This window comes from Oncorhynchus mykiss, chromosome 22 (genome assembly GCF_057628025.1).
Source record: "Oncorhynchus mykiss isolate SJ-2025 chromosome 22, ASM5762802v1, whole genome shotgun sequence".
NCBI lineage: Eukaryota > Metazoa > Chordata > Actinopteri > Salmoniformes > Salmonidae > Oncorhynchus > Oncorhynchus mykiss.
The window spans coordinates 4,286,567-4,312,522 of record NC_143043.1 but is presented as its reverse complement, the minus strand read 5'-3'; the positions used below and the strand labels follow the sequence as shown (position 1 = coordinate 4,312,522).

The 25,956-nt window shown below is 42.0% G+C and overlaps 1 protein-coding gene across 6 annotated transcripts; it reads left to right on the top strand.

Moving 5' to 3' along the window:
- Nucleotides 1-1,764: 1,764 nt before the first annotated feature.
- Nucleotides 1,765-22,938, top strand: gpr183a (G protein-coupled receptor 183a). Of its 6 annotated transcripts, none has more exons than XM_021578626.3 (3): nt 14,847-15,037; nt 16,899-17,036; nt 21,005-22,938. In XM_021578626.3, the coding sequence occupies exon 3, from the start codon at nt 21,038-21,040 to the stop codon at nt 22,136-22,138; it is 1,101 nt and encodes a 366-aa protein (XP_021434301.1). In that variant the 5' UTR covers nt 14,847-15,037; nt 16,899-17,036; nt 21,005-21,037; the 3' UTR covers nt 22,139-22,938. The 6 variants fall into 6 exon arrangements, 4 of the variants coding, with proteins under 4 accessions (XP_021434303.1, XP_021434300.1, XP_021434301.1 ...); XM_021578627.3 differs by having other exon boundaries at nt 14,898-15,037; nt 16,931-17,036; XR_002470193.3 differs by lacking the exon at nt 21,005-22,938 and adding an exon at nt 17,457-18,961 and having other exon boundaries at nt 14,903-15,037.
- The last annotated feature ends 3,018 nt before the right edge of the window (nt 22,939-25,956 follow it).

The following is a 25,956-nucleotide window of genomic DNA, read 5'->3' as shown; positions in this document are numbered from 1 at the left end:
TTGCTATTTCCTCATGAAAACACTGGTGCACTGGCATTTTCCTGCCCTAACATCAGGTTCGGCAATTTACCTGTCTAACATCAGCACACTTACATTCAGATGGGAGGGGTTGATTCTGCAATTTACCTGTCTAACATCAGCACGCTTACATTCAGATGGGAGGGGTTGATTCTGCAATTTACCTGTCTAACATCAGCACACTTACATTCAGATGGGAGGGGTTGATTCTCCAATTTACCTGTCTAACATCAGCACACTTACATTCAGATGGACATGTTTGAGGAATGTCCTTAAAAACATGATCCAAAGTGTTAATTTCAGCCAGCACTGGTAGGGATATTTAAGACCAACCAAAAGCTGTTTTTTTGGAACGCCGTCTTGGTCTTTGCGTGTAATTAAAGATACACGTCAAATAACACTATTTGATGTGTCAAATAAGCTTGTTGACCAATCAGGACCTGAATATGACTGCACATCACATAATAATTTAACATGTTCATACATTTTTTACGTAGTTATTACACATTGATTACACTATCACTCGTATTTCATATGTAACAACCATGTTTAACATTATATAATCTAAATATGGCATGATTCCACCAATTGCAACCTTCCGCATCACTTTCAAAGAGGTGCTTTTATTTTGAAAGTGTAACGGATGTGAAACGGCTAGCTAGTTAGCGGTGGTACGCGCTAAATAGCGTTTCAATCGGTGACGTACCGATTGAAACGTTATTTAGCGCGCACAACAGACCTCAAATTCCACTATTGTGCCTAATCCTTATTGTGGCTAGCTTCACAACACATAACCGGTCCGGTCGAGAGTCACTCACCATATGAAGCTAGATGGCTGCTTATAACGTTAGGTTTGGGCAACAGGGTTAAGTAGCTGGCTAGGTATTTATTTTCATGAACTGAAGTTCAATTTCAATAGGTGAACAAGTGGCTACCGAGCTAATACTTACTCACAGGGATGGCTAAATCATTGCTAAGAATAATGAAAATGACTGCAGTTTCATTGTTTTCAGGCTGGTTGCATTGGTGCTGGCTAGGTAACGTGTCAAAGTAAAAGTTTATTTAACGCTTCAAATAGTGTTCTGTTTAGACACGCCAAGACCCAATGGGTTTTAGCCTTAATGTAATTGGTTAAGCATGAATTCTGACAGCGGAAACGCAGGCTATCCAGCCGTGAAGCACACTGCCAATATGCGACTGGAACAAGAGTAGGCTAATGTGCTTTTGGTGCCCATATACTTCGTATTCAGAAACATAAAAAACTCACATTTTTTTCCCCATTTCGTTTTTATTTTGTTAAAAACCAAGCATACTATCCTCTCACGTAAGACTTTTTTTGTCCTGCTCAACGTAATCGTGATGTAGTCTAGACTGTCGATAAATGGTTTGGCTCCTGAGACCGCTTGCAAGTAAAGTTTAATCAACAAACCGTTATTAAAATATAAAGTCTGAGAGCAGTAAAACAGTGAGCTGACATTCCCTCTTTACGCATTGTAGGCATCCCCACATTATTTTAACCATGCAGATTCCGTTTGGACATGCGTCAAACTCCCTCCATGATGTAGGCTTTGCCCATCATGAAATATCGGTGAACCTCGTATTTAGAAGTTATCTGTAACCTGTAACAATTGCTTGTTTTCCGTTGTATATGTTCAAAAACCAAGCCCTACCTTAACTCTACTATAACAAAAGCTGGTTCAACAGCAATGCGTGTATTTTTATCCTTGTGATTTTATGATGTCATTTCCTTTTATGTGTATGTATTGTTGCTGATAAACAGATTGGTTGAAATAAAATTAAACGAAATACAAGCAATCTTATTAGAATGTATCACCTTCCTTGTTTTACGGTTTCAACGTCCGTGGTGCGCATGCAACGCAGCATCTGGAGATGTGTTAATGTGTTCTGCTCTATAAAATGGTTCTGATCATTTTTTTACAAAACAGGCCTACTTGGGAGCAGTATAACGGTGAGTTGACATTCTCCCTTTCTCATTGAATTGGATCTTGGTCCAGCTACTGAGAAAAGTTTGGATGTGCGTAAAACCCTCCATTGTCTGCGTTTTAACATTACATGCCCACGGGAAGAAATGATGGAACCTGTAAGTGTGATATAAAACAAGTTTCCTTTTTAAAACATTTTATTAGAATTATTCGGTCTATTTTTAGGCCTTATCGATAATTAATGGTATCTTGCTTATTGACAATGTTTGGCATGTCCATGTTCAGCCATTATGACATTTACAGTAGGCTCACCCCTTATATCAGTGTGAATGCTATTGAAGCCATGCAATTACTTAGAACAATGTGGACTGCAAATTAGGTTCAAGTTTAACGTATTTTGCAAAGATAGGTCTACATGTTGTTATTTCGTTTCTGTAAGATATTTAACAAACTAAAACGGACTAACGTTGGAATTGGGGTTGATTCCAAGTGATACATAAAAGACCGTACATACACAACTTGAAGCGCCAACACCAGCATGTGCAAGGATAATTGTGTTAGTGAAAATAGAGAAAATATTTCTGGCACACCCCTGAACCTATAGCGCTGCCGCCTGCGGTTAGAATTACCGTTACATTAGTGCTCTATGTTAATAACATAACTAATTATTTGAAAGAAAACGAATACTATTTGAACCGAAATCTGAGGTTGATATTGTTTTCGGATAAGGTTGTTAACACTAAATTGTTGCATAATGATGAATGCTGATGTAACAGGAAAATAAGTCAGTTGGAATCTCACATACCCAATGGTTCTCACTAAGGGGACCCGAGTTACGCGTGCATAAATGGAACTTAATTCCCTTTTTATAAATGTTTTATTTTTCTCTCTACCCGTATTCTGACCATGGATTTAGGCATGATGTAATGCATGTTTCAGCCAGCTATTAATTCTGGTGGAGAAACAGACATGTAGGTGTGCAGAGATGCCTACGTCATAGCCTGTAAATTCAACCAACTTTTTGCGCAATGAATAAGGTCGAGGAACCTGCCTGTTCCAAGTGGAACAACATGTACTTATTTTTTTCGGATACAAATAAGACCTTTCTCCATGTTCTGTAATTAACTAATTGATTAGAGCTAAAGATAATAACTATTTAAATGAGTATGCAGTTTGGATATGAGGATTGTAAATATATGTGATGGATGTGAAACGGCTAGCTTAGTTAGTGGTGGTGCGCGCTAAATAGCATTTCAATCGGTGACGTCACTTGCTCTGAGGCCTTGAAGTAGTAGTTCCCCTTGCTTCGTGGGTGACTGTTGTTGATGTGTGCAGAGGATCCCTGGTTCGCGCCCGGGTATGGGCGAGGGGACGGGCTAAAGTTATGCTGTTACATTGATGCTGTTGACCCGTATCACTGGTTGCTGCGGCAAAAGGAGAGTGTAACGGATGTGAAACGGCTAGCTTAGTTAGCGGTGGTGCGCGCTAAATAGCGTTTCAATTGGTGACGTCACTTGCTCTGAGACCTTGAAGGAGTAGTTCCCCTTGCTCTGCAAGGGCCGTGGCTTTTGTGGAGCGATGCTTCCTGGGTGACTGTGGTTGATGTGTGCGCCCGGGTATGGGCGAGGGGACGGTCTAAAGTTATACTGTTACATATACATTATAATTGTTTTAGATTTATTTTACCTTATGATCGCTGTTTTCTTGCGCAACCAGTCATATGTCACCAAACTGAAGCATATCAACATATCAACTTTACCTACCTTTCCCACAGTGATGTTTATGAAATGTGCCATTGTGCAGAATTTGTATTGCATGAATTTGTATTGCATCCATGGCCGTTTAACTTGAAGGGATGAAGCTTGGAGATGCAAGCCAAATGGGTACGTGTGAGAATGTGATGACAATGCAAAGCATTGCAAAATGACAGCCGCAAATCAAATTTAACCTTTGGGCACTCCCTGACATCCCCCTGACTTGCTATGTTTCCTATTTCTATCATGTTAAATATTAGCCACTTTCAGTATCGACAGTAGGCCTAATAACCACACATATTTAACTGCCCATGTACTGTTAGGATCACTAACAGTTGATGATATTCAATGTAAAAACATAATAGATCTCGCAGACCAGGCAGTTTGAACCTGAAGCCTGGCGCAATACTTCACTGTGTGATCACACAGTTCCATAGTCAGTGAGGGGTGTTGTACACTTTTCTCCCTATTACATACTGAATCAAATAAAATCAAAACGCAACAAGTTCAAAGATTTTACCGAGTACATATAAGGAAATCAGTCAATTGAAATAAATCCATTAGGTCCTAATCTATGGATTTCACATGACTGAGCAGGGGGCTTTATTACAGACAGAAATACTCCTCATTTGTCTGTGAACACATGTTTTAAGTTTATAACCTTTTTGTGCATATGTAACATTTCTGGGATCTTTTATTTCAGCTCATGAAACATGGGACCAACAGTTTACATACTGGGACCAACAGTTTATATTCTGTTCAGTTTAATTATATTTATCTTTTTTTTCTTGCATAAAGCCCATTTTCCACGAATGCCAAGAAATCATGGAAAATTCCCTAAACCTACATATTGTGAGAAATTTGTGTTTTTAAATCTACGCATGGGTTCTGAAACTGAGCTAAATATTAATGACTATATTTAATTGATCTCTATTCTGAACGCGTATAAATTGTACCTTATGGTCGCGGGAGACAAATATATGGCAGCAAACTGATGCATATCAACATATCAATTTCCCGCAGTGAAGTTTACGTAGCCTTGTGGTTAGAGCGTTGGTCCAGTCACCGGAAGGTTGTTGAATCAAATCCCCAGAGCTGACAAGGTAAACATGTCGTTCTGCCCCTGAACAAGGCAGTTAACCCACTGTTCCCAAGCCTTCATTGTAAATAAGAATTTGTTCTTAACTGCCTAGTAAAAACTGCTGACCTAACTTGCAGGGATGAAATTGAGATCCAAGCTATATGTTTCAGTATGAGCAAATGACAGAATAGCGTCCGATTTACAGAGCTGATTTATGAAGAGTGATTCAATTATATCCCCGGACTTTTCACTGTATTTTTTACGCTTTGCATCATGTTAAATATTAGCCACTATTGGTAGCCACCGTCAGTTATACCCACATTTACTGAATATACCAAACATTAGGAACACCTTTCTTCACTTCCCTCAGAACAGAGTCAATTCGTCGGAGCATACTGAATAGTCTACAAGGTGTCGAAAGCGTTCCGCGGGGATGCTGGTCCATGTTGACTCCAATACTTCCCACAGTTGTGTCAAATTGGCGGGATGTCCTTTGGAAGGTGGACCATTCTTGATACTGGAAATTGTTAAGTGTGAAAAACCCAACAGCACTGCAGTTCTTGACACAAACTACACAATCCATGTCTCGGTTGCCTCAAGGTTTAAAATCATTATTTAACCTGTCTGCTCCTCTTCATCTACACTGATTGAAGTGGATTTAACAAGTGACATCTTTCACCTGGAATCACCTGGTCATTCTTTGTCATGTAAAGAGCAGATGTTCTTAAAGTTTTGTATACTCCACTTTTCCTGTTCCTGACGATCGCTAGCAATAGTGGATCATATTAGGCTAAGATATTGCAAGTCAAGTGTTGGACCTGGTTCAGGGAACACAACTGAAAACGGAATCAGAACCGTGAACAAAAGTGATATATACTGTTCCGGAAAATAAACTTTATTTTAAAAGCATGGGAACCGGTTAATAACATTATTTTACGTTCCAGGCCAATTTTCCCAGTCCCACAAAAAAAACACAACAAAGCGCCTATGCAAAGCCCTCACTCTGTCACTCAGAAACGTATTCCAGTGTTTGCCTGCCAGCTGGACATCTTGCAAGTGTGTGTGCATGTCTGCCCCTCCCCTCCGAAGCTCCCCTCCGAAGCATGCCTACTGTTGACGTTACAAGCATGATAATATTTTTTATATTGGAGAAGAATGGATTCACTTTTTCAAAGCTAGTTAAGGATCAAATCAAAATAAAATGTTATTAGTCACATGTGCAGAATACAACAGTGAAATGCTTACTTACGAGCCCCTAACCAACAATGCAGTTAAAAAAATATATGGATAAGAATAAGAGATGAAAGTAACAAGTCATTAAATAGCAGCAGTATAATAGTGAGACGATATGCAGGGGGGTACCGAATCAGTCAATGTGCAGGGGCACCGGTTAGTTGATGTAATATGTACATGTACAGTAGGTAGAGTTATTAAAGTGACTATGCATAGATGACAACAGAGAGTAGCAGTGGTGTTAAGAGGGGAGGGGGGGGCAATGCAAATAGTCTGGGTAGCCATTTGACTAGATGTTCAGGAGACTTATTGCTTGGGGGTAGAAGCTGTTAAGAAGTCTTTTGGACCTAGACTTGGCGCTCTGGTCATGGACTGTTCTCTCTGCTACCCTACGGTAGGGTAGCAGAGAGAACAGTCCATGACTACGGTGGCTGGAGTCTTTGACAATTTTTAGGGCCTTCCTCTGACACCGCCTGGTGTAGAGGTCCTAGATTGCAGGAAGCTTGTCCCCAGTGATGTACTGGGCCGTTCGCACTACCTCTGTAGTGCCTTGTGGTCGGAGGCCGAGCATTTGCCATACCAGGCAGTGATGCAACCCATCAGGATCCTCTCGATGGTGCAGCTGTAGCACCTTTTGAGGATCTGAACATCCATGCCAAATCTTTTCAGTCTCCTGAGGGGGAATAGGTTTTGTCGTGCCCTGTTCACGACTGTCTTGGTGTGCTTGGACCATGTTAGTTTGTTGGTGATGTGGACACCAAGGAACTTGAAGCTCTCAAGCTGTTCAACTGCAGCCCCGTCGATGAGAATGGGGGCGTGCTCGGTCCTCTTTTTGCTTTTGTCCAAAATCATCTTCTTTGTCTTTATCACGTTGAGTCCAGTTCTCTGACCTCCTCCCTATAGGCTGTCTCGTCGTTGTCGGTGATCAGCAAATTTAATGGTGGTGTTGGAGTCGTGCCTGGCCGTGCAGTCATGAGTGAACAGGGAGTAAAGGAGGGGACTGAGCACGCATCCCTGAGGGGTCCTTGTGTTGAGGATCAGAGTGTTGGATGTGTTGTTACCTACCCTTACCACCTGGGGGCGGCCCATCAGGAATTCCAGGATCCATTTGCAGAGGGAGGTGTTTAGTCCCAGTGTCCTTAGCTTATTGATGGGATTTGAGGGCACTATGGTGTTGAACGCTGAGCTGTAGTCAATGAATAGCATTCTCACAAATGTGTTCCTTTTGTCCAGGTGGGAAAGAGCAGTGTGGAGTGCAATATGGATTGCATCATCTGTGGATCTGTTGGGGCGGTATGCAAATTGGAGTGGGTCTGGGGTTTCTGGGATGATGGTGTTGATGTGAGCTATGACCAACCTTTGAAAGCACTTCATGGCTACAGACGTGAGTGCTACGGGTCGGTAGTCATTTAGGCAGGTTACCTTAGTGTTCTTGGGTACAGGCACTATGGTGGTCTGCTTAAAACATGTTGGTATTACAGACTCAGACAGGGAGAGGTTGAAAATGTCAGTGAAGACAAATGCCAGTTGGTCAGCGCATGTTCGCAGTACACATCCTGGTAATCCGTCTGGCCCTGCGGCCTTGTGAATGTTGACCTGTTTAAAGGTCTTACTCACATTTGCTGCGGAGAGTGTGATCACACAGCCTTATATGGAACATCTGGTGCTCTCATGCATGTTTCAGTGTTATTTGCCTCGAAACGAGCATAGAAGTAGTTTAGCTCGTCTGGTAGGCTCATGTCACTGGGAAACTCTCGGCTGTGCTTCCCTTTTGTACTGTAGTCTGATGGTTTGCAAGTCCTGCCACATACGACAAGCGTCAGAGCCGGTGTAGTACGATTCAATCTTAGTCCTGTATTGAAGCTTTGCCTGTTTGATGGTTCGTCGGAGGGCATAGCGGGATTTCTTATAGGCTTCCTGGTTAGAATCCCACTCCTTGAAAGTGCCAGCTCTAGCCTTTAGCTCAGTGCGAATGTTGCCTGTAATCCATGGCTTCGGGTTGGCTTATGTACGTACGGTCACCGTGGGGACGACGTCATGGATGCACTTATTGATGAAGCCAATGACTGATGTGGTGTACTCCTCAATGCCATCGGAAGAATCCCGGAACATGTTCCAGTCTGTGATAGCAAAACAGTCCTGTAGTTTAGCATCTGCTTCATTTGAGCACTTTTTTATAGACCAAGTCACTGGTACTTCCTTGCTTTAATTTTTGCTTGTATGCAGGAATCAGGAGCATAGAGTTGTGGTCGGATTTACCAAATGCAGGGCAAGGGAGAGCTTTGTACGCCTCTCTGTTTGTGGAGTACTGGTGATCTAAAAAAAATTCCCTCTCGTTGCACATTTAACATGTTGATAGAAATTTGATTTAAGTTTCCCTGCATTAAAGTCTCCGGCCACTAGGAGCGCCGCCTCTTTGTGAGTGGTTTCCTGTTAGCTGATTTCCTTATACAACTGACTGAGTGCAGTCTTAGTGCTACATAGCCCAAAGGACATCCTATTGAACTCAAATAAACAGAAAGCAGTTTTGTAACGGTCAGCTTCTGATACTGGGACTTGGTTGTAACCACTGGCAAGATCTAGAGTAGAGAACCACTAGGCAGGCACCTGTTGGAGCATCCAATCAGAGCATCAATCACAGATAATGGGCATGCATCCTCCTTGCGAGTTTTGGCATTTAACTGGCTGTAGTTAACGCACATTCTTAGGGAGCCATCTTTCTTCTGAACCAGTATCAAAGATGAACCGTAGGGGCCACAAACTTCCCTAATGACATGCTCTTCTGACAGTTGTCTGATATGACCTGTAACAGCTTCAAACTGATATGGGGGAATGCGACGGTAAACGTGCCTAGTCATCTTCAAAGAGTGGGATCTGGTGCTCGGATGTATAGCCAAGGCAACTATAATCTTTTGAGACATATTTGAATTGCAACAGCAAGTTCTTAACAGCAGTTTGTTCGTCAGGTGTCAAGCCAGATCGATCCATTTAATTCATTTGTCCCTACGACTGAAATCTGGTAACATGTCACAGTAATGGGACCTTGGGTGGTTGTGTCTTTGTTAAATGAGATGGTGGACTCTGGAGGTTGGATTGTATCAACTGAGTAAAGTGCTCCTTGTGTAATCCTAGGCAGGAGATACACAACACTAGTGCTAACATTGACCACAGAAACATACGACAATCCTTCTTCAAAGGTTAACAGAGCCGTTTCAACTAACAGGCCTTCCGGGAAATGGCTCTCGTCATTGTCTAGCTCGAGTAAAACTGCTGATGGTGTGCGGGCTTTTGGGGTCCTAATGTCCCACCCGCTATACTGAGATTCCTCCGCGTGTTTACAAGAGATCCTGATAATGGAAAACACCAGTGTCACACTTTTATGTTGATAAATGTTCATAATTGAATCATCACAAATCATCCTGTGTAGATAATGCTATATCATTGATCTTACATAGTCGCTCTTGATATTTACCTTTTGTATTTTATGTGCTTTTATTGATAGGATAGATGAGGACAGGAAAGACAGGAGGAGAGTATGTCAAACAGGAAGTGGACTGGACACAACTCCACACACAACACTGCACTAGCACTACACATTTGCTATTCTGTCTATCACATTAAGCTACTCGACTTGGTGAAAACGGATCTGATTCTTTGCTATTTGGACATCAATGATTTAGCACTTCCACCTTAGATGTGATTCAATGGTCATATAGTAGAAAGTACAGAGAATGGGCATCCCATTGATACACTATGACATTCAGTGATATTTGAAGAGCAAAACAGTCCTATAATTTTACCCTTCAAAAGAAATGTTCATATTTGAAGTGTGAAGGGGGCCTTTACAAGTGGCTTCTTCTCTGGTCGTCACTCGAAGATCAAATCATCAGGTGGTGAACAAAGACTGAAGTAGGGCAAATGGAACTGTGTCATCTCTAGACTCTTTGGTGAGGCCAGATGGCAGAATATCCTCAAGATATTTTGGGTTCTGATGGTGTACAACAGTTGAACGAAGCTCATGCAGCATTTATAAGTTATATTCTTCAACAATAAATGGGTAAATATAATTACTATCAATGTCCAAAAATGTATATACCAATTGCAGATTGACATTTTAAATTAGGTAAATCTTCTCATTCTGAATCAGCTAATATGGCAGCTTAAATCATTTTTTACCACCATTCTGTCATTGTAGCACCAGTAGGTGTAGTAATACCAATGATGGTAACACCAATAACACATTTTTGGCAATACTTTTTTTTTCTAAAATGGAGATGCTCAAATTTTAGATATTGAACCCTTTAAAAATAGTTTACTAGTGATATGATGAATCATTTTGCTCACAATTTAATTTCCCTTCATTTAAATTGATTAACACCAATGACACTTTTATTTAGAAACACCAACTAATCAATAGCTCCCAAGTGGTGAAGCAGTCTAAGGCACTGCATCTCAGTGCAAGAGGTATCAGTACCTCTACAGTACCTGGTTCAAATCCAGGCTGCATCACATGATTGGGAGTCCCATAAGGCTGCGCACAATTGGCCCAGCGTCGTCCGGTTTTGGCTGGGGTAGATAAGAATTTGTTCTTAACAGACTTGCCTACATTTAAAGGTAAAATGTTATTAATGAAATCATTGTGAAAGTCTACACATCCCCTCTTCACATTTAGATAGACACACTACATGACCATTTCAGCCACAAGAGCATTAGTGAGGTTGGGTACTGATATTGGGTGATTAGGCCTGGCTCGCAGTCGGCGTTCCAATTCATTCCGATCAAGGCTCTGTGCAAGCCAGTCAAGTTCTTCCATGTTGATCTCAACAAACCATTTCTGGATGAACCATGCTTTGTGCACAGGGGCATTGTCATGCTGAGCACGAAAGGGCCTTCCCCAATCTGTTGCCACAAAGGTTGAAGCACAGAATAGTCTAGAATGTAGTTGTATGCTGTAGCATTAAGATTTCCCTTTACTGGAACTAAGGGGCCTAGCCCAAACCATGAAAAACAGTCCCAGGCCATTATTCCTCCTCCACCAAACTTTACAGTTGGCCCTATGTATTCGGGTAGGTAGCGTTGTCCTGGCATCCGCTAAACCCAGATTAATCCGTCGGACTGCCAGATGGTAAAGCATGACTCATCCCTCAAGAGAATGCATTTCCACTGCTCCAGAGTCCAATGGTGGCGAGCTTTACACCACTCCAGCCGATGTTTGGCAATGCGCATGGTGATCTTAGGCTTGCTCGCTCATGGAAACGCATTTGATAAAGCTCCCGACAAAGAGTTTTTATGCTGACTTTGCTTGCAGAGGGAGTTTGGAATTCGGTAGCGAGTGTTGCAACCGAGGACAGACACACTTCAGCACTCGGCAGTCCTATTCTTTGAGCTTGTGTGGCCTACCACTTCACGGCTGAGCCGTTGTTGCTCCTAGACGTTTCCACTTCACAAACAGCACTTGCAGTTCTAACAGGTCAGAAATTTGACAAACTGTCATGTTAGAAAGGTTGCATCCTATGATGGTGCCACGTTGAAAGTCCCTGAGCTCTTCAGTAAAGCCATTATACTGCCAATGTTTGTCTATGGAGATTGCATGGCGTTGTACTCGATTTTATTTGTCCATTATTCTTTTTAAAATACTTCAAGCTTTGTCAAATTGATCATTGCTAGAACAACATTTTCAGGTCTTGCCATAGATTTTTAAGGAGATTTCACTCAAAACCGAGACCCAGCCACTCAGGAACATTCATTGTCTTCTTGGTAAGCAACTCCAGTTTAGATTTGGCCTTATGTTTTAAGTTATTGTCCTGCTGAAAGGTGAATTCATCTCCCAGTGTCTGGTGGAAAGCAGACTGAATCAGGTTTTCAAGCATACCCATAACATGATGCAGCCACAGCTATGCTTGACAATATGGAGAGTGGTACTCAGTAATGTGTTGTATTGGATTTGCCCCAAAAATAACACTTTGTATTCAGGACAAAAATATAATGGCCTTCCCACATGTTTTGCAGTAGTGCTTTAGTGCCTTGTTGTAAACAGGATACATGTTTCGGAATATTTGTATTCCATACAGGCTTCCTTTCACTCTGTCAATTAGGTTAGTATTGTGGAGTAACTACAATGTTGTTGATCCATCCTGAGTTTTCTCCTAACGTAGTTACAAGGATGCCTGTATCTTTCTAGTGACTAGGTGTATTGATACAACATCTAAAGTGTAATTAATAACTTCACCATGCTCAAAGGGATATTCATTGTCTGCTTATTTGGTTTACCCATCTACCAATAGGTGCCCTTCTTTACGAGGCATTTGAAAACCTCCCTCTTTGTGGTTAAATTTGTGATTGAAATTCACTACTCGATTGAGGGACCTTACAATTATCTGTATGTTAAAACACTATCATTGCACACAGAATGAGTCCATGTAACCTATTATGTGACTTGATAAGCAAATGTTTACTCCTGAACTTATGTAGGCTTGCCGTAACGAAGGGGTTGATTAGCTATTGATTCAAGACATTTCAGCTTTACATTATTTATTCTTTTTTTTTTTCTAAAAACATATTTCCACTTTGACATTATGGGGTATTGTGTGTAGGCCAGTGACACAAAATCTCAAATGAATCCATTTTAAATTCAGGCTGTAACACAACAAAATGTGGAAAAAGTGAAGGGATGTAGGTCATTTCGTGGAAGAGAACACATACCAAACCACAAAACCAGAGCTGTACTGCGAAAGCAAAGAACAGTGAAAATAAGAAAATGTCAATGATTGTGAAGATATGAAACAGATAGAGGGGGCCATGAACACACACGTGGCTGAAACCACATCCTCTCCAGGGCACACCCCGTTGCCAAGAGAACTTACAATACTTACAAGCATCATTACTATAGTGCCTTCAGAAAGTATTCACACCCCTCAACTTCTTTCTTATTTTGTTGTGTTACAGCCTGAATTTAAAATGGATTAAATGTATATTTTGTATTACTGGACTACAAATACAGCATAATTTCAACATGGAATCAACTATGAATGTTTTATTTTTTTATGAATTAAAAAGTATAAGTCTTCAACATCTTTGTTATAGCAAGCCTAAATAAGTTCAGGAGTAAACATCTGCTTAACAGGTCACATAATAAGCTGCATGGACTCACTGTGTGCAATAATAGTGTATAACATGATTTTTGAATGACTTCCTCATCTCTGTACCCAATACATATCTGTAAGGTCCCTCAGTCGAGCAGTGAATTTCAACCAGATTCAACCACAAAGACCAAGTAGTTTGTCCAATGCCTCACAAAGAAGAGCACCTATTGGTAAATAGATTTTTTTTAAAGCAGACATTGAATATCCCTTTGAGCATGGTGAAGTTATTAATTACACTTGGGATTGTGTATCAAAACACCCAGTCACTACAAAGATACAGGCGTCCTTCTAAACTCAGTTGTTGGAGAGGAAGGAAAGCACTCAAGGATTTCACCATTAGGCCAATGGTGACTTTGAAACAGATACAGGGTTTAATGGCTGTGATACGAGAAAACTGAGGATGGATCAACAACATTGTAGTTACTCCACAATACTAACCTAACTGGCAGAGAGAAAAGAAGGAAGCCTGTACAGAATACAAATATTCCAAAAGATGCATCCTGTTTGCAACAACACACTAAAGCACTACTGCAAAAAATGTGGCATAGCAATTATCTTTTTGTCCTGAATACAAATTGTTATGTTTGGGGCAAATCCAGTGCAAGACATTACTGAGTACCACTCCCCATAATTTAAAGCATAGTGGTGGCTGTGTCATGTTATGGGTATGCTTGTAATCGTTACGGACAAGATAGTTTTTCAGGATAAAAAAATACATGGAATGGAGCTAAGTGCAGGAAAAATCCTTGAGGGAAAAACCTGGGTCAGTCTGCTTTATACCAGACACAGCATGACAATAACTTAAAACATAAGGCCAGATCTACACTGGAGTTGCTTGCCAAGAAGACAGTGAATGTTCCTGAGTGGCCGAGTTACAGTTTGGCTTAAATCTGTTTAAAAATGTATGGCAAGACCTGAAAACAGTGGTCCAGCAATGATCAAAAAACTATTTGACAGAGCGTGAAGAATTTTGAAAAAAATGATGGGCAAATGTTGCACAATCCAGGTGTGGAAAGCTCTTAGAGTTACCCAGAAAGACTCACAGCTGTAATCACTGTCAAAGGTTATTATCACATGAAGTGAGTCAGTGGGTTGAATACTTATCTAGTCAAGATATATTAGTGTTCGATTTTTCATGATTCTTTAAAACAAATATTTTTTATATGATCCTACTTTGACATTAGAGTATTTTGTGAGGATCTCTGACCATTTTTTTTTACAATTAAATCCATTTGAATTCCACTTTGTAAAGCAACATAATGTGGAAAAAGGCAAGGGATGTGAATACTTTGACAGTAGTGTATGAACAAAAGAAACACCTAATGATATTGAGGGCGAGCGTATAGCAACATTGAACACTGATTGATCAGTTATCTATCATATGTAGCTAAATTGACATTCACTATTAATTCATAATTATTAACATGTGGGCAATCTGTTTGTTATTCTAAAAGAGATGGTTAACACAAGTAGTAAATGACTCAACTAAATCTGAGATGAAGTTCCCTGTCTATATTCTGTACTATATTCAAAATAGTCTTAAAAACAGACAAAACATGTTTAAAAAATGACCGTGTAGATATGTGACAGCTTGAGACAGAGACATGGGGGGGAGAGAGAGAGATCCACAAACTCAAGAACATAACATAACAGCAACACAGAATATTATAATGTCACTATGGTTACGAGAGCCTGCCCGCCCCTGAAACATAGTTCTCTATTTGTCACTCTGTGTCACTCTGCTCTAAAACCCTGGGGGAACATGGTGTCTGCTGAACTCTGAGAGGACAATTGTCTCGTGCCAAGGAGGAACTATCCTGCTTTACTCTGACACTTTGGAAGTATGCAATAATACAGCTGGTTTTGGTAGGTGCACATTTGTGTTTTGGTTTCTTCAATTGTTGATTGTGTATTCATTATTTCAAGTAAAGCATTTTTTTGACTTGACATTTAGGTAGAATTGGGAAGGTATTGGGAAGCGAAAATCTAAACCCTAAAATTGTTCCAAAACAAAAGTTGCAGTATTGAGAACTGTAAACTATGGCTAACAATATTTTGTTCTCAGGTTCAATGTACAATTGATTAATCATGATTAGGTTCACATCATCAAAACAACTTAGGCAGCTCATACCCAAGGGCACACCTTGAGACCTGGCTGTTATACCAGGCCAATTTAGAACTTAGTAACATATGAATAAAGATGTAACCAGGTGGCTCACTGATACTGAATCTATATAATTAAATGTTGCACACTGTGGCTCAAATATCTAGTGGTTAAGAGGTTGGGGCCCTTAATGCTCAAATGACTCATCCTTAAATGACCCATAGGATAACCCTTTTTGGTTTCAGGTAGAACCCTTTTTGGTTTCAAGTAGAACCCTTTTTGGTTCCAGGTAGAACTATTTTGGGTTCCGTGTAGAACCCTCTGTGGAAAGGGTTCTACATGGGACCCAAAATAGTTCTACCTGGAATAAAAAAGGTTCTACCTGGAACCAAAAATGCTTCTTTAAAAGGTTATCCTATGTGGACAGCCGAAAAACCTTGAAGATTCTAGATAGCACCTTTTGTAACACCTTACTCTAATGCAATTGCCACCATAGAATTACATATAGAACAGCAAATTATAGGACCTCTATAGTGGCCACACTGTTTTTACCATTTTCTTACTTCAGACAAAAGGCTATAGCACTTCTGCAAATATTTAAATATATATATATATATATATATATATATATATATATATATATATATATATATATATATATATATATATATATATATATTAGAGGGGAAAAAAACGTGTGTGAAGGTTGTAACTACAGATCACAATGAAATACAACCCTGAGTCCTTGGATTTGGCCCTGTGTTAATGAGTCAGGAAACAAAGTTTATTAAAAACTTCACTGTGGAAAAGGTGATGTGTTGATCTGCTTCAGTTTACTGCCATGAGGCTGGTTTCACAATTGTCTCTAGTGTAGCAGTGGGGGGTCAGTAAAGGCTTGCTGCTCCAGACCAAAAACAGATCTGGCCAAGGCTTGTCTTTACTGGGGTCAGGTCTACGGCCGAGTAATGTCTGGTAGGTTCCTATCCCGATATCCCTCTCCGTGCTGGAGGGCTCTGCATGTCAGCTCTTGCTGCTCCAGACCAAAAACAGATCTGGCCAAAGCCAGGATAAACAGCTACCACCCAACCTCCAACCTAATTATATTCAGGTGTGTGTAACTAGGCTCTTACCCTTCCTGGCCAGCAGATGTAGCCAATGAGCAGGAATATACCGACCTTCACACGCCCAACCTCTCACTCCATCACACCAGCGGTCATGCAGTAAAATAAATATAAAACATTTGTAATTTATATCTACAACCCCCTTAACCAAACGGCTCACTCATATACCTAGCTCTTATCAATAGAGCTTATCAATTTGTAAATTATAGTGCATGGAGAATGGTGTTATTTCTATCAGAAAATATAAATATGTTTTTCCACTTGGATCCGACAGCTTGCTCAACTATTCATAATTGAATCGTGTGTAAAGGTGGTGGAATTATGAGGGAATTAAGTCGAGGTCAGAATCTGTAGACACACCTCCACCACACATTCATTTCTTTGATGTTCACCCAAAACGAATAGCATGCTATTCTCCTGTTTAAGTTGAAGGTCAGAATATGTGTAGAGAGAAAGGGGCATAGAAAGGGAATTACGTTCCATTTACGCATGCTTACCTCAGGTTGGAATTCCCCCCTATGTGCCTAAACCAAGACGGGAGGCTCACACAACAACTCTGAGGCCAACGCTTTTTAAGGAGGAATCAAGAGTTGAGGTTGAATATGTTTCTCAGCATACTCATCCAAAAACATGCAACAAGGTGAGTAAAAAGATGCCTAGCTATTTCTCTCCAACTTGTTGCCTCTATATAGCCCATAAAAACAGTCACGAACATTTACCCACACGGGCATTTACAATGTTGTCTGATATGTGGCACCAGCAATCTAATATCTATGAAGAATACTAGCCAAAATGACACATGATGGCAGGCATATATGATTTAATTAAAAAAAATATATATATTCTGTTTTCTAGATCAGATCTATCATTAGGGTCTGTCAGATCTATCTTGGCTAGAATTGTTATATTGTAGTCTACCATTCCTTTCAGTAAGTTGCTCTGGATAAGAGCGTCTGCTAAATGACTAACATGTAAATGTAAAATACGGAAGTTTGACTGTTCCATTGATTCCATTCCAGCCCGTATAATGAGCCCGTCTTCCTATATCTCCTCCCACCAGCCTCCACTGGAGTATATGGGCTGTTCCAAGGGAGGCACAGTGGTGGATGACTGCATTTGAAGGCTGGACTGACAGAGTGGAGAGCGAACTTTAGGATGAGGGAGACAACATTCCTCAGTCTATGTGATATTGTCCAGCAACAGTGTCATTACAGGGAAGCACTGTCTGTGGAGCAGCCTGTTGCCATTTGTCTGTGGAGGCTTGCCACTAATGTAGAGTACCGAACAATCTCGTTATTGTTTGGTCTAGGTTTGTCAACTGCATGTACAGTCACTAATCAAATTGGCAGTCTCACCCGGGAGAAAATGTTACACCTTCATATCAAGACACCAACTGAGGCTGAGTTCAGAGACATAGTAACAGATTCCTGGACTGCCAACCAGGATCAGGTCAATGCTGTGGAGCAATCGATGACACATACAGTACATCATAGCACCACCACAAGACAAGTGGGACTTTTATAACAGATAGAGGTTTTACTCTTGGTCCAGAAAGGGGTTGTAGATCATAAATGAACATTAACATCGGACATCTACATTGGTTGGGTAGTCACAGTACATGATGCCCGTGTGCTGGCAAACTCAGCACTGTTTACCAAGGGTCAGGAGGGCAGACTACTCCAAAGGTGGACTGAGACCTTTCATGGTGCGAAAGTGCCACTTGAAATATTAGGAGATGCCGCATACCCACTTCTTCCATGGCTGATGAAGTCCTACTCAGAGAGCAATCACACCTGTGTAGATCAACTTTAATGAGAGGATCAGCAGTTCTCACATGACTTTAGAGAGGGCTTTTGGTCGACTGAAGGGAAGATGGGGGTGTTTGCTTAAACGCAATGACTCTCACATTGACATAATGAACACTCTAATTACGGCATTCTGGGTGCTGAATCATTTTTGTGAAATTTATAATGAGTCTTTTGAGGAGGATGAAGTACAACAACAAATAATTCCCAACAAAGCAACTGGAAGGGAGCACCTGGCACCATCTCTACGGTGAAGCATGGGGGGGGGCAGCATCATGCTGTGGGGATGTTTTTCAGTGGCAGGGACTGGGAGACTAGTCAGGATCGAGGGAAAGATGAACAGAGCAAAGTACAGAGAGATACTTGATGAAAACCTGCTCCAGAGTGCTCAGGACCTCAGACTGGAGCAAAGGTTCACCTTCCAACAGGACAACAACCCTAAGCACACCACCAAGACAACGCAGGAGTGGCTTCGGGACAAGTCTCTGAATGTCCTTGAGCGGCCCAGCCAGAGTCTGAACTTGAACCCAATCGAACATCTCTGGAGAGACCTGAAAATTGCTGTGCAGCGACACTCCCCATCCAACCTGATAGAGCTTGAGAGGATCTGCAGAGAAGAATGGGAGAAACTCCCCAAATACAGGTGTGCCAAGCTTATAGCGTCATACCCAAGTAGACTCGAGACTGTAATCGCTGCCAAAGGTGCTTCAACAAAGTACTGAGTAAAGGGTCTGAATAGTTATTAAAATGTCATATTTCAGATTGTTCTTTGTCATTATGGGGTATTGTGATGTCATCATGGGGTATTGTGATGTCATCATGGGGTATTGTGATGTCATTATGGGGTATTGTGATGTCATTATGGGGTATTGTGATGTCATTATGGGGTATTGTGATGTCATTATGGGGTATTGTGATGTCATTATGGGTATTGTGATGTCATTATGGGGTATTGTGATGTCATTATGGGGTATTGTGATGTCATTATGGGGTATTGTGATGTCATTATGGGGTATTGTGATGTCATTATGGGTATTGTGATGTCATCATGGGGTATTGTGATGTCATCATGGGGTATTGTGATGTCATCATGGGGTATTGTGATGTCATTATGGGGTATTGTGATGTCATTATGGGGTATTGTGATGTCATTATGGGGTATTGTGATGTCATCATGGGGTATTGTGATGTCATCATGGGGTATTGTGATGTCATTATGGGGTAGTGTGATGTCATCATGGGGTAGTGTGATGTCATCATGGGGTAGTGTGATGTCATCATGGGGTATTGTGATGTCATCATGGGGTATTGTGATGTCATCATGGGGTATTGTGATGTCATTATGGGGTATTGTGATGTCATTATGGGGTATTGTGATGTCATTATGGGGTATTGTGATGTCATTATGGGGTATTGTGATGTCATCATGGGGTATTGTGATGTCATTATGGGGTATTGTGTGTAGATTGAAGAGGAAAATAAACTATTTAATCCATTTTAGAATAAGGCTGTAACGTGACAAAATGTGGAAAAAGGGAAGGGGTCTGAATACTTTCAGAATGAACATAAAGTGTAATATTGGGATGCAATCTCCAATTTATATCTGTTTTAAAACTACCAAGAAACACTCTTTGTGACACAGATTTAGCCCCCTGCAGTAAAAGGTTAAATAGCCTTTTGCCCCCTTACGTTCACAAATAAACCAATGTATTTTGTGGGTATTTGTCAATTCCATCCATATCCGAGATCTCCAATAAGGTATCAGTTTCACAGAAAGTTCATGTCGCCCCTTTGCCCTTATTTGAACTCATTTAGTTGTATCTTAGCTAATTTAGCTAATTAAGTTAGTTAATATAACGTCAAGATGTCAAGATAACGTTAGCTGGCTAACAAAAGTTTAATGACCAACGGAAAATAACAAAAATCACTTGGTTGCAACTTCGTATGTTAACGTTTTTGCATGCGAACATCAGCAAAGGGTATTGCCGCGTCACAATACCTCGTACCCTGGTCCTGGATCTTGGACCCACAGCCAGGGTCCAGGATATGTGAAAGCGCCCGTAGAGTGTAGGGATGCAGACTTCCTAGTGTATGAGTACCCTGTAGGGATGTAGACTTCCTAGTGCGCCTTTTAACACAAATACTTTCCTGTGACGTGACCACCGCAGGTGTGTGCAGTGGAATTGGTCATTTAGCATGTACTTTATGTGCACAAAACATTATGAACACCTTCTTAATTTTGAGTTGCACCCTCTCCCCCCTTTTGCCCTCAGAACAGATTCAATTTATTAGGGCATTGACTCTAAAAGGTGTCGAAGGCATTCCACTGGGATGCTGGTCCATGTTGACTCCAATGCTTACCACAGTTGTGTCAAGTAGGCTGGATGTCGTTTGGGTGGTGGACCATTCTTGATACAAACTGGAAATTGTTGAGCGTGAAAGACCCAGCAGCGCTGCATTTCTGAAAAGAAACTGGTGCGCCTTGCACCTACTACCATACCACGTTCAAAGGCACTTAAATATTTTGTCTTGCCCATTCACCCTCTGAATGGCACACATACGCAATCTCAATTGTCTCAAAGCTTAAAAATCCTTCTTTAACCTGTGTGGGTTTATCAATATGTGATTGTAGCTGTCACCTGGATTCCCCTTGTCAGTCTATTTCATGGAAAGTACAGTTGTTCTTAATGATTTGTACACTCAGTGTACATCTACATCCATTCAGTCAATAGTGATGTGTACTACTAACTGCAAACATGAACATTTTGGCATTGACAAAGCTGCTTTTTTCTTATTTTCACAGATATAGCTAGCTTCCCTCTCCACTGGCCCCAAGATGGAGGTGATGAGGACCTTCAACCAGCCTCCAACCTCCAGCCATCCAACCCCCACCCTTAACGACTCAGACACCTGCATTACCCTGTACAACCACCGGGGGTATGCCCGAGTCCTCATGCCACTCTTCTACTGCATCGTCTTCTCCGTGGGGTTGCTGGGCAATGCCCTGGCCTTCCACATCATCCGCCCCAACGTGAAGAAGATGAACTCCACCACGCTCTACTCCGCCAACCTGGTCATCTCCGACATCCTGTTCACACTGTCACTACCGTTACGGATAATCTACTACGCCCTGGGCTTCCACTGGCCCCTGGGGGAGACCCTGTGTAAGATCACAGGGCTGATCTTCTACATCAACACTTACGCCGGGGTCAACTTCATGACCTGCCTCAGTGTGGACCGGTTCATTGCTGTCGTCTTGCCGCTCCGATTCGCACGCTTCCGTAAGGTCTCCAATGTCCGGTACATTTGTGTCGGGGTGTGGTTGCTGGTCTTAATGCAAACTCTGCCCCTCCTCTCCATGTCCATGACTAACGAGGAACCTGATGGCTTCATCACCTGTATGGAGTATCCCAACTTCGAACCGGTGCCCAACATCTCCTATATCCTGATTGGCGCCGTATTCCTAGGCTACGGAGTCCCCGTGGTGACCATCCTGGTGTGCTACTCCATACTGTGCTATAAACTCCGCCTCGCCGCCAAGGCCAATCAGCTGACGGACAAGTCGGGGCGCAGCCAAAAAGCCATCGGGGTGATCTGCTGCGTCTCCCTGGTGTTTGTGGTCTGTTTCAGCCCCTATCACATCAACCTCCTCCAATACATGATCCGAAAGCTGATCTACACACCAGACTGTGCTGAACTCACAGCCTTCCAGATCTCCTTACACTTCACTGTTTGTCTGATGAACCTCAACTCCTGCCTGGATCCATTCATCTACTTCTTTGCCTGTAAGGGTTACAAGAGTAAGGTGCTGAAGATCCTGAAGAGGCAGGTGAGCGTGTCCTTCTCCAGCGCAGCACGGACATTGCCCGAGGGGTCGTCCAGAGACGTCAACGATGGTATGAAGATCCACCTCAACAGCACCAGACACAAACCGTGAGAGAATGGTGAAAGGTGAGCCGACGACCAACCAACAGACTGGTGAGCCAAAGACCAACCAACAGATTGGAGAGCCAACAACCATCAATCAGACCGGTGAGCCCACGATCAGCCAACAGACCGGTGAGCCAATGACCAGTCAACGACCAGTGAGAATGATGAGCCAATGAACATCAGTTCAGCAGCCAACAATCAGTTACCAGCAGTGAGACAGAAACCAGCAAATTGCCAGAGGATCTCTGAGGAGAACTATAACTGTATAACTGATTACAAGTTTAAAGAGGCATCTCACACCTTCTGGAAATAGAGACACTGATCTAGGAGCAGACTGTTTCTGCATCCAACAAAGTGCTTGCCTATATAATGACAAGTTGATAAGAAGAAGAACATTATTAAACAGCATGGCCACTTGCATGAGAAGATGTCTTGAAATGGACAGCTGAATATGACTTAATTGTTTCAGAGATTCTGACCAAAGAATACAAAGCTTTGGACCATTACAATGCAGAGGAATGAAGATTAGAAACCATGTTGATTATACTTTTTGTATACACACTTAATGCATTATTCTTCCAAATAACCTTGTGATTATTGATAAATGTAAAATATTTCAACACCATGTACTAAATGTAACCATGTCCCTCAATTCATTGAATCAGGATCAATGACATTTTTTACCGAGATGTTCAAATGTAGGAATTAGTTTGTTCACAATGGTTCACAATGGTTTCCCTCTGTTCTGATTGTTGTATGTGGCTATCAAACCATGTCATTTTAAATAAATAAGAAATATAAAATAAATTATCCCGTGGTGTTCAAGGTCATGTGGTATTTCTCAGAAAGATACAATGAATATCCGTCCACACTGGTGATGTTGACCTGACTTCACTGTAGGCCCACAACGCTTGCCCAGCACAACGCAGTAACTTTGCTGAGCCCCAAGAGGGCAGTGTTACACAGAATACAGTAGAATGTAGATTGATTGTTTTATAACACGATTGTGTCCTTTATTCACTGGATGCTTGTTTGTAAAGTCCTGTCTAAATTAGCCTGGGGACATGCCTAAGAAAGGAATGTTTTATTAGTTTGGAATGATCAACCCACATTGGCCTGCATTCGTCTGTCCACCAAAACATTTACACCTGCTAGACTAACCTATATTGATGTTTTGTGAGGGTGCTGTATGGAGTGATATTAGTGCCACCACAAATTGAATCTGAATTATTTTGAATTTGTCTTAAGAATAATTGAATTCTGTAATATAATTTCATAGTGCTGGGCTCCATAAGAATACACCTATAAGTAAGAATACACCTGTAAGTAAGAATACACCTGTAAGTAAGAATACACCTGTAAGTAAGAATACACCTATAAGTAAGAATACACCTGTAAGTAAGAATACACCTGTAAGTAATGAGTCTGACCCCAACCTAAAGAAGTGCTGCCAGAAACACAGACACGATGCCAACCACATGATGGCTGTCACAGGAAGACATCACACAGACTGCTGTCACAACAACATATTACTAAGAACACAACGCACCATCTGGCATAGACAGCAGACTGAGGGAAAAAGAGATTTACAACTATATTTATTACCAAAGATACACTTCAGAAGCAAAGCATATAACATGTGTATATATATATATATATATATATATATATCAACTACTCATTGATATGGTTTACAGTATATGACTGTATTCACTATGTTTAGGCATTCTAATCCACCCTTAATGCATAGAGGGGTATCATATATCATATTGTCCCTCCTCTGGATTGAGATGACACCCTGACATGATTCATACCAGTACCACACACTAATCAGCTCACAAACTAACCGACTCATCATAGCAAAACATGCAACACATTTCATCTTTGAGGAGATCAAAGAAATGGGGGAAGCAGCCACATGGTTCAGCAGCCACATGGTGCAGCAGCAGCCACATGGTGCAGCAGCCACATGGTTCAGCAGCCACATGGTTCAGCAGCCACATGGTTCAGCAGCCACATGGTGCAGCAGCAGCCACATGGTGCAGCAGCCACATGGTGCAGCAGCAGCCACATGGTGCAGCAGCAGCCACATGGTGCAGCAGCCACATGGTGCAGCAGCAGCCACATGGTGCAGCAGCCACATGGTGCAGCAGCCACATGGTGCAGCAGCAGCCACATGGTGCAGCAGCAGCCACATGGTGCAGCAGCAGCCACATGGTGCAGCAGCAGCCACATGGTGCAGCAGCAGCCACATGGTGCAGCAGCAGCCACATGGTGCAGCAGCAGCCACATGGTGCAGCAGCCACATGGTGCAGCAGCCACATGGTGCAGCAGCCACATGGTTCAGCAGCCACATGGTTCAGCAGCCACATGGTGCAGCAGCCACATGGTGCAGCAGCAGCCACATGGTGCAGCAGCCACATGGTGCAGCAGCCACATGGTGCAGCAGCCACATGGTTCAGCAGCCACATGGTTCAGCAGCCACATGGTGCAGCAGCCACATGGTTCAGCAGCCACATGGTTCAACAGCCACATGGTGCAGCAGCCACATGGTTCAGCAGCCACATGGTTCAGCAGCCACATGGTTCAGCAGCCACATGGTGCAGCAGCCACATGGTTCAGCAGCCACATGGTTCAGCAGCCACATGGTTCAGCAGCCACATGGTTCAGCAGCCACATGGTTCAGCAGCCACATGGTTCAGAAGCCACATGGTTCAGCATAGTTTTCTTGAGTGTAGGAAACGTCACATAGTGTGGGAAAGTGTTACAGATGCTTCTCTCCATTGTGTCTCAAATCCTCAGTGACGGAGATGATCTATGATGATAATGGAAAAGACGAGTCTGCATGGGGAGAACAAGTCAGCCCTTATGACCCTCAAGACTTGTGATTTGCTGTGTCCACTTTGTAATCCACTAAAGCTTGATCATAAAAATCTTATTTACACACACACACACACACACACACACACACACACACACACACACACACACACACACACACACACACACACACACACACACACACACACACACACACACACACACACACACACAAAACATACCCTGCTATGTTTTCATGTCCCGGTCCATCCTTGACCTTGAGGAATCTCACTCAAGGTGCGCAGACAGTTTGCATTCATTAAAAAGCCGTGGTAAAACCATCTCCCGGCGTCAGCGTAAAGTGTATTACCACCCGTTCTTATTTCCTGTTTATATGGCGACTACCTCAACATCCTGTTTTTAATTACTTCTCTCCAGCAGCATATGCTTCTGGTGGCAATCTGCTGCGGATTACTCCCCCAAGAGCTAATGCGCTGTGACAGACCCCACTTTTCCAATCAATAACTCTCCCTAAATCTGCCATCTTCTCCGCCTGCCAAAAGCACTACCCACTTCTAATCGCACATCATTTTCTTTAAGGGTGTCTAATTGCAGATTGAAGCTGTAGATCTTTCTTGAGTTCCCTGATAAAGAAAAGAGAGGCCGCACACACAGCAATAATGTGCGGGAATATAATCTCTGTATCTAAGTATACTTTTTGTCCAGCACCGGTTAACTAAAGTTTGGGAAGTGCATATCACTTTCTAGTGTTTCTTCCATAGCTAACTACTAAACTCTTTTTTTAAAAGATGCTATCTAGAGCCTAAAACAGTTCTTCAGCTGCTCCCATAGGAGAACCCTTTTGAGTTCCATGTTAAACCCTTTCCATAAAATAGTTCTACCTGGAACCAAAAATGGTTCCACCTAGAACCAAAAAGGGTTCTTCAAAGGGTGCTCCTATGGGGGCGGCCGAAAAAAAACCTTTTGGAACACTTTTTTCTAAGA